This window comes from Acanthisitta chloris, unplaced genomic scaffold, assembly GCF_000695815.1.
Source record: "Acanthisitta chloris isolate BGI_N310 unplaced genomic scaffold, ASM69581v1 scaffold20707, whole genome shotgun sequence".
Lineage (NCBI taxonomy): Eukaryota > Metazoa > Chordata > Aves > Passeriformes > Acanthisittidae > Acanthisitta > Acanthisitta chloris.
In genome coordinates this window covers 30,358-40,136 of record NW_008682300.1, presented here as the reverse complement: position 1 = coordinate 40,136, position 9,779 = coordinate 30,358, and the positions used below count along the sequence as shown (strand labels likewise).

General features: G+C 43.8%; 1 protein-coding gene across 1 annotated transcript in view; it reads right to left on the bottom strand.

Moving 5' to 3' along the window:
* Positions 1–4,511: 4,511 nt before the first annotated feature.
* The window catches only part of ARHGEF5 (Rho guanine nucleotide exchange factor (GEF) 5), a 16,380-nt gene continuing 11,112 nt past the window's right edge, over positions 4,512–9,779 (bottom strand). The window contains 8 exon segments of the mRNA XM_009078488.1: positions 4,512–4,761; positions 4,970–5,074; positions 5,407–5,477; positions 5,895–5,916; positions 5,919–6,043; positions 6,698–6,852; positions 7,187–7,276; positions 9,529–9,603. Of these exon segments, the coding sequence (XP_009076736.1) occupies positions 4,607–4,761; positions 4,970–5,074; positions 5,407–5,477; positions 5,895–5,916; positions 5,919–6,043; positions 6,698–6,852; positions 7,187–7,276; positions 9,529–9,603 (798 nt within the window). The 3' untranslated portion in view covers positions 4,512–4,606.

Genomic DNA, 9,779 nt, shown 5'->3' with positions numbered 1-9,779 from the left:
CGCGCCGTGTGAATGAGATGACTGACTCTCCTTCTCTTTTCCTGGCTGGCAGGAAGACATTCGGTCCTTCGTGTGCTCCGGCTGCAGTTCAGCAGTGCTGCTGGTTCTCGGCCGCAGCGGCAAGGAACAAGTGGTACTTCTTGACTTAGGGTCTGTTAGTTTGTGTTCTTTCGATACTCAGCAATTCTTAGTGAAAATGAGGCTCCTAACAGAGTGGTGCCAGGCAGCTCGTGGTCTCACGCTAGGGTTAGTGTTGTTATCTGCTCAGGGAACAGCTTTATGTGCTCACAGGTGTCCACACAGGATGAAGAGCAGGAGCAAACCAAGCCTGGCTTTTCTGACTTCCTTCTTCTCACATGCAGCTGATGGAGAGACCTGTGCTGAGACTTGGGCCACAATATCTCCAAAAACCAACCCCTCTGCACTTGCATCCTCAGTGTACAGCTGTCCTGACCACCGAGGGAAGCGCGGCTGGTTGTAAACACCACTCATCTGTCTGCAAACAGCAAAGACAGTGCTTGCAGGAGGAATGAGACTTGCTTAATTGTATTCTGATGTACCAAAATAGAACATCCTTTATCCTCCTCGTGGCTATTGGTTCACCATCTCATTGCTGGCACAGCACCATTCTCTTGCTGTGTGTTTGCCCATACCTTCTCTCTTTGTTTCAAGGTTCACTCTGGCTTCAAAGGTTCTGCTGCTGCAGATGCTTTCACCTGAAGTAGTTTCATCATTATGTTAAATGAGTGTAAGCTGAAACATGTGACAGCATTTTGGAGACAGTATCACAGAATATTGAGAGGTGAAAGGGACCCACAAGGATCATTGAGTCCAACTCTTGGCCCTGCACAGGACAGCCCCAAGAATCACACCATGTGCTTGAGAGTGTTGTCTAAAAGCTTCTTGAACTCTGTCTGGCTGTGACCACTGCAATGGGAAGCCTGTTCCAGTGCCCAACTCCCCATATAATTAGTCTAACTGCACCTAGTTCAGCCACCAGCTGCAAGAGATGCTGGCTGGAATGTCAGTGTGACTAAAACAGCACTTAACTTGTTAACAGCATTCAGCTGACAAAACACAACTGCTCTTAGAGAGGATGGGTCCTCTTCAATATTGGATAGAACTGTGAATATAAAAAGAACTAACTGCTTTAGAAGGTCCTGTTTCTGAGCAAGGTTGTGTTTATGTACTAAACTCTGGTCCTAACATCAGCTTATTTTTGTGAAAGGGAGTAAGAAATGTGGAGAATGCTGTCCTTTATTTTCCCCGAGGAGGGACCAACAGATGTTTCCAGAGCTGTGAGGGTTGGGGTTTTTTTACAGCCACATATATATATATTTATGTATATTTTACCACATATAACTACTTACATATATTTTATACTTTGTATGAAAAATGATAGCAGTCATAACATTTAATTTTCAGACATAAACCATGAATTTTTCAGCTTCTCAACAAAACCTGTTAAATGTAGCTTGCACTTCATTGCTGCTCTTGTCACACAAAGAAACAAGTGTAAGTGCCCTCTAAGAGGTGTCTTTAATTTTTTGTTTCAGTGTAGAAATCCTGAATCTCCTTTGTCCAGGTATACTATGTACAGTCTCCACAGGTCCTTGGGGAAGATACACTGGTATACACAGTGTTCCTATTCCTGGGCCTTCTTTGGGGATCCTAGTGGAAAAGTATTGGGATTTGCTTGACAAACCTTACACTTCTGTTTAATGCTGATTTTGGGGAAAATCAGGTTATCCATATTAGATAATGTAGGGAGAAATCCTGAGTCATAACTAAGACTGATAGGACACAGCAGAGGCTCTGTTGACTTGATTCCTACATCCCAACTGCAGTTGGAAGGGATATTGTACTGGTTTGATTAAGTTTGTACAAATCAAAGAGATGCTAATCAGTTTTGAAAAACATTTCACTGCAGATCTGTTTATAGATTTGGTGGCAGGATGGTGCTGGGGCTAAAAATGTAACTAAATAATGAGAAGTTGAAGCCTATCTGAACTGTAAGAAATCAAAGTAACCTGAGGTATAAGCACTTACTCTTAGAAGCATAAACTGACCTTTACGTGTTCCCAACCATAGAAAGGCCTGACATCAGGAAATAAAGGCTGTACCTATGACAGGGAGAAGTTAACCTTTGATCCAAATAGTTAAACAGTACAGAAATGCTGTCAATCACAACAACAGCAGCCCTGAAGTTTCCTGTGTCAATTTGAATTTTAAAAAGAACATAGGGAATTTAGCATAGAAACCTCCTGGGGAAACTCTTAAGGAGCAATCTGCCCACTTGGTTTTGAGAGCAGAAGTTCAGAGAGTAAAGAATTCTTGACTTTTAAAATGTTGAACAAGATGACTTCTGATTTAGAGCAGCAATCTCTGGGGCTGCCTCCTCCTGGTACAGGTAGCAAAGATGAAGCTGATGTTGACAGGGGATGCCTCAGACTGCCTGCATGAGGTGACCTTACACCAAACTGATCCCATGGCAGTGTTCTTTGTCCCAGTTGAGACATTAATGATCCTGATGACTTAGGTATTGCATAAATTGGAGATAACCTGGGACAAATGGGCATTTTGCATCTCTGAACATTCATGGGTCTTGATGAGGATTATAACCCTCCTTGTTGCACTTAGTTTGAGGGAGCAGCTTCAGTTCTTCCAGGGGGAAAAAAAGTTGTAGGCAGTTGTTGTCTGGGCCACAGACTAAAAGGCAATCCAATAATTGTGTCCTGTCTTACTGATACAGTGGACCTGGCTCTCATTTTTTGTAATTCATCCCTTCAGCTTAACCTTGAGATACTGCTGACTAATGCCACTCTGGAACCTGCAGCAGCAAGTGCTTCAGGGCTGCTGATAACACCAAAGAGCCACAGGGTGTGCTGATAAAGCAAGCTTTCCTCCCTGCCTCTGCTAAGTAGAGCTGTTTGTACTTAATATTCACTTAGAAAGGAGAGTTATAGGGAAAAATAATGTAAATACTGAATGTGTATTCAGTAAATATTGAATTACAGAATCACAGAAACATTAAGGTTGGAAAAGACCTCTGAGATCATTGAGTCCAACCTATGACCTAACACCACCATATCAACTAGACCATGCCACTAAGTGCCACCTCCAGCTTTTCGAGAGGAAAACCTAAGTAAGAAGGAAAGCAGAAAGTTATTTATTTTAACTGGAGAAGTGCATGAGTTTATTAGGACTAAAAGCAACTCTTTTTAATCCAGCTAAAATTATTGATATAAATAGGCTGTAATGAGCTATACTAGATACAACATAAATGGGATTTAAAGGCAGAATGTTACAGAGACAAAAAGCTGGAGATATGAAGATCACTAATTATTCAAATATATTAAATGCACGAAGGCTACACATTGCTTTCTTTGGTGTCTTGATTCTTATACTTGATCTTGCATTGACGGAGCTGAACGCAAACACTTTAACATAGAAAACAGTATTTTACAGTCAAAGGCATATCCTCACATAGAAAGGTTCTGCACAAAAGCAGGACTGCATGTAAACTGGACTTAAAACCAGAGAGTTCTGAAAAAGAACAAAGTCTCTGGTGCATATTTTGACTTTATCTACAGTGGCTAAATCTCTCAGTGTTCTCCGTAAGTGTGCAAAATGGTGCATGCAATACCACATCAGCAATCAGAGTAAGAGCAGCAGGAAAGTGCCACTTCATTGCATGTGCCTAGTCAAGGATATTTTGTACAGGGTGTGTACCAACACCAATAAAAATCTTTGACAGAAGTCACTGATCTATCTACTTGGAGGGGGAGGGAGGGTAAAAAAGGGTCATAGATGGCTTTTGCTTGCTCAGAAAAGAGGTGACCTGTGCGAAGCAGAGCCTCCAGCACGATACCTCTTACACAGGGGGAAATCATCACAGTGACTTCTGAAAACTTTGCTTAACTCCAGTGGATTTTCTAATGCTGTCAAGGACTCTCAGCATGCTGAGACTGAGTTAAATTTAGGTACAATGAAATATTTGCTTATCTAAAACCCAGTATGCATGATCAAATTCATAAATTGTTCTAAGTAGAAATTACACTATGCAGATCAACACCATCACAGTATCCAAGAGGATATTCAAATGCCAAACTCTCCTCAACTCTACTGTGCTTTGCACTTAGCACCTTCCTTCTCAGGAACTCAAAGCTCTTGGTCTGCTAATACTAGTGAATTTAGCCTCACAACATGCAGTGAGGTAGGTACGTTTTGCCCCATTTTGCAGATGGGAAAACTGAGGCAGAACTCTGAAGTGACTTGAATAAGGTCCCACAACTTGTAAGTGGCAAAACCAGGAATATATTTTCAGAAGTCCAGATCCCAGAACTCTGTCCAAATTAAGTCCCTCCCTACTACCACAAAGCAAGCAATACATGCAACCTTTATTCCTCCTCCTGTGCTGTAGAGTCCTGGTGACACAGAGAAAGTGAATTAGTTTTCCTGATTGAATTCTCGCTTTCTTTGGCAAAAAGCACCTGGTTCTGTCAAAGTGCTGTATTATGCTCTTCACAGAGGCATTTCTTCTGAGGCACAGTAGTAAAAAACAAGGTTTCCCCATGTCAGGGACTGTACAGGTCCAAACAGAGTCTTATTTCTTGCAGAAGACCTGCTGCTTGGCATTCTTCACACGTTGTTCCTCCTTCAGGTTCTTCTGCCGCACGTGTTTGCTGGAGATGTTTTCGACATGTTCCGAGGGGAACCAGCCTCTCTCCCGGTCTGAAAGTTTTACTCCTTCCATCCATCCTATGGAGTGAGGAAAAGCACAACATGAGGTGCACGAGTCACACATTTTTTCATTCTTCCCAAACAGCCCTTTCCTACAAGGCCCTAAGAGCAAAGAAAGGGATCCCCTTTTGGTTTCCAAATAAACTGTCCTTATGAAGATGAAGTGTCTCTTTCCAAAAAGAATCTCAATCCAACAATTAAGACAGCCATTGTTCATTCTGCTCACCATCATTGCTGTACTGCATAACCATGATGATATCTGCCTTCTCCAAAGCCAGCTCATCATTTTCCCGAGCCTTGTAAGTCTTTATGCATTGAACCTGTGGTGCATCTAAAGGAGAGGAAAGATCATACTGGTATACTAGAAAGCAACAGTAAACCTGTGTGCATCAGCCACGGAGGAGGTGGGGAATAAGGAACTGCTCAAACACTAAAAAGCAGAGAATTAGAGGGGACACTACAAGTCTTCATCTAATATGAGGAGTTAATAGATACAACAACTGACAAAACCTGAGCACTGAGGGAAAGCCCATGAGTATCTTCTTTATCTACAAAAAGGCAAGTATTCTGCCTTGGAATCATTCTGGGATGTTCCACCTCACAATGACTCCAACTCCTCTGAGCCAGCCCACCCCCCTTGCTGCAGCAGCAGAGCAGTCTCACCAGGGCAGTCCAGGAGGTCTGGTTCTCCCCGTGGAGGAGCCAAAGCAGAGATCCACCTCAGCTTCTCACTTCTGGAAAACATGACCAAATAGGTGTCAGGAGTCATTGTGAGGGATACCAGACTGGTGACTGAAATGGGGAGGGATGTTTGCTCACAGGAGGGGTTTTGAGGGAAGGTGGGGGGAGTTACTTTGGGGAAGCAGAAAAAGGGGAAGTGGAGAAAGGGGGTGGGAAGGGGCAGAAATTCCAGGTTTTGGAAGTTGATGGTATGATATAATGTGGTAGTCTTGTATGAGCAGCTGTGGTGAGAGAGGAGGAAGATGGCTCAATAAAGAAATAGTTATAGTAAGAGGATGTTTTTCAAGACCTCTGTTCAGCAGCTGCATTTAATACTTCAGCACTTGGGTAGTTGAGGGGCAACCATCAGGTTCCTAGGAGGTGTCTGGCTATGGTAACGGGATATATTGAGGGTAACCGTGAGCTCTTACTGTGTCTCTGTACGAAACAAATTCCCTGATAATTCTGAAGGAGAAAGAGACGGAAAAGATTTTTGGTTGCTCCATGGAGTTTCATCTCGCACTTCTCCCCACGCACATCTGAGAAAGCAGCATGGTCAAACACAACAAAACGTCCACCCCTGCAGGTAAAGAGGAAGAACAAAACAAGGTGTGAGTTTTAAGGTGATGAGGGCTACAGAGTAAGTCCATGTTGTTTTCTGATGTCAGGAAAGCAAAAAGCTTTCAATGAGTCTTCATCTGCTTCAGACACCTTAAGCATTGCTCTTGCGACAAGTCTCAGAAGGCCAAAGAGAGGGAGAGGATTTAATGAAAAGGGTAGAAATACTAAGCTCTGTCCTGTCAGAATTTTATTTGGTAGCTTAGAGCTTAAAAGCAAAAACACCACCCTCAAAACCCCAACACAACCAACCAACAACTCTCATCAAACCAGTGATTTGCGCATTCACTAATCCTCATACTGTCCTTTAGACTTTAAGAAATTATTTACCAAGTAAACTAGAATAAATAGTTACTATTAAAATGCTTCACGTTATAGAGATAGAAAGGCAGAACAGAAGTGTTCACTAGGGACCAGAAGATATATTGTTATATAAGAGTTAGGACTATCAATTTCCACATTCTTGCAGGATACATCAGATCGGGATAGGACAGTGACTTGACAAAGGCTGCCACTTGCTGGCAGGCAGAGGGAAAGGACTCTGTCACCAAAGCACAGATCCTGAAAGAGATAGGTATTTTAGAAGGGGCAGCAAGAATTGTGTTGAAGCACTCACTCCTTCGGTCGAGACAGGAGCAGACAGTCATTGAACAGGTGTAGGTAGATGGGTCGGGTGGTGACTTTCCATTTTGGGCTCGGGTTGTTGAAGTCCAGTGCTGTCAACTCACCACACTTCACAAGTCGCCTCGACTGTGAGATGAGTGGGAATATCTGCAAGACAAAAATAAACATTTATGACAAGCATGTACAAGAAAATGAGTATCCATGAGGTCTGGATTTGCATTTTTGCCTCTCTCTATAGGAAGTGTGCTTTCAACTCTCCAGCTGGAGAGGTGTAAGTCATGACTGGCACCTTCATCTGAAGGCTGACATAAATGATTGGGCACAGGAAGCACTGATGAAGAGCTGACCTGTGTAGGATATTGTGGTTCAACAGTTCTGTGTATATTGGAGAGGAGAATAAAAAGTAAGTGCCAAGTGGCTTGGTGAGGAAAGACAGAAATACATCAGGCTAGATCAAGGCTCAGGGAATGGATGAGCTCACCTTGCACTCAAATTCAATCTTCTGGCTGAGGTAGATCAGCTCTTCAGTGCTTTTCATGCGCTGGACATTTTCATTGCAATCCTTGATGAGCTGCAGAGGAAAACAGACCATCAGTGAGGTGGGAGCAGAACTGCCTGGCAGGATCAGTACTACTCCCAGGAGCCCCTCAAGAGTCAGCATAAGTGACAATTCCTTAGGCATCCTCCTGCAAAAAGTATATAATAGAATCCTGGAATCTCCTGAGTTGGAAGGGACTCACAAGGATCATGGAACTCCAGCTCCTGGCCCTGCACAAGACAGCCCCAAAAATCACACTATGTGCTTCAGAGTGTTATCCAAACACTTCTGGAACCCTGGCAGGCTTGGTGTTGTGACCACTTCCCTGGGGAGCTGTTCCAGTGCCCAACCACCCTCTAGGTGAAGAATCTTTTCCGAGTATCTAACCTAACCCTCCCCTGACACAGCTTCATGTCATTCCCATTCACCAGAGAGAAGAGATTGGTGCCTGGCCCCCATTTAGAGGCAGCTCTTATTAGATGCTCCACTGTAACCACAGGAGGCTGATGAGATAAATATTAGCTCCAATTTTCCACAACCCAGAGCTGTTGTACCTCACGGGTACAACTGATGCCAGTACCTGTGTGGACAGGCCATCATGAAACAGAGGTATTTCAGTCTGTGAGCTGCCAAACAGTACCCCAGAGAGAATGCTGGCTTGAACACAGCTGGAGTCTAAGAATTCTGGTGTACGACATCTTGCCCACCCACCTCAGAGTGCAGTGCTTTGGGGTATTTCGGTCTGTGAGCTGCCAAACAGTACCCCAGAGAGAATGCTGGCTTGAACACAGCTGGAGTCTAAGAATTCTGGTGTACGACATCTTGCCCCCCCACCTCAGAGTGCAGTGCTTTGGGAGCTGTGCAGTATGCAGCTGCAGTCCCAAGGGCTTTAAGGAATTCTGCATTATGGTGAACTCGAGGGTTGTGGCAGTCTGTGAGCTGCCAAACAGTACCCCAGAGAGAATGCTGGCTTGAACACAGCTGGAGTCTAAGAATTCTGGTGTACGACATCTTGCCCACCCACCTCAGAGTGCAGTGCTTTGGGAGCTGTGCAGTATGCAGCTGCAGTCCCAAGGGCTTTAAGGAATTCTGCATTATGGTGAACTCGTCTTTAGGGTTGTGGTGGAGAGTAAGGGAGAGATTATAAAGAAGGGAGTGTCACTCCAAGAAGGTCAAATCATCACTAGACAGAACTGTCCACATTATGATGATGTACAAATTGTAGACAACAGGATAGAGGAAGTGACGCAACACTGTTTTGGTGTTTCTTTAAAGTGAGATTTTCTTGCAGGGGCTGGAGTAGGAGTTGATCATTAATTAGAGTGGAGAGTAAGGGAGAGATTATAAAGAAGGGAGTGTCACTCCAAGAAGGTCAAATCATCACTAGACAGAACTGTCCACATTATGATGATGTACAAATTGTAGACAACAGGATAGAGGAAGTGACGCAACACTGTTTTGGTGTTTCTTTAAAGTGAGATTTTCTTGCAGGGGCTGGAGTAGGAGTTGATCATTAATTAGAGACAAAGGTACACAAAGGGAAAGGCAAAAGGAGATCAAGGAAAAATGGGTCCTGAGAAAAGAAATTTGGTATCATTGGTGCCAGTTCAGCCACATGACAGCTGATTCCTGCTTTAGTGTCTTCTGCACACAGCTGCCACTGCACATGAACACACTAATCTGTTACTCATGAGGATCAGTGACAAGGACCCTTGACAAGGGTGAGATCAGTTAAAAGGATTGGGCCACTTCGGTGTGATTCATGATGGCTGTGGAGAGTCATGGAATATCCTGAGTTGCAAGGGACCTATTAGGATCATTGAGTCCATGTCCTGACTCTTACACATGGCAAACTGCAAGTTAAAACATAGATCTAAGATAGTTATCCAAACACCTTTTGAAGAACCTGTTCCTAATATTCAGTCTGAAGTTCCCTTGACAGTTTTAAGCCATTCCCTTGCATCCAGAGAGAAGAGATCAGCACATCCCTCTCTTCACACCATCATGAGGAGGTTGTAGACAGCAATGAGGTCACCTTCAGCCTCCTCTAAACCAAACAAACCTAGTGTCATCAGTCACTTCTCTGAAGTCTTGCCCTCTAGTTCTTTCACCACCTTTGTTGTCCTTCCTTGGACAAATCCCTTCTGTCAGCCAGTTTGCTACACACCCCAGGATCCAGCTGGTCCATTTGGCAGCCTGGGCACATCATTGACTTGTATTGGGTGTACTATCAACCAAATCCCCCAGAGCCCTTTCTTCAGGATGGGTTGAGTTGGCAAACCTACCTTTTCAAGTGCATCATAGGCCTGTGTTGCTTGTACTTCCTCCTCAGACCCAGGCCGAGTTCTTTTCAGGATATTCTGCAAGAGAAAAGATGTTTTTCATAATGCAAACATGGAAAGCTGGACATAAGTATCTGTGAGGGGTAAGAGAAACAAGGCAACACCAGGATGCCAGCCTCAAGGGAAACTAAAGCAATCGTAGGTGATGATATGTGGAGATAACAAGGCCAAAAATTTGAGATGCAGAATGTCAC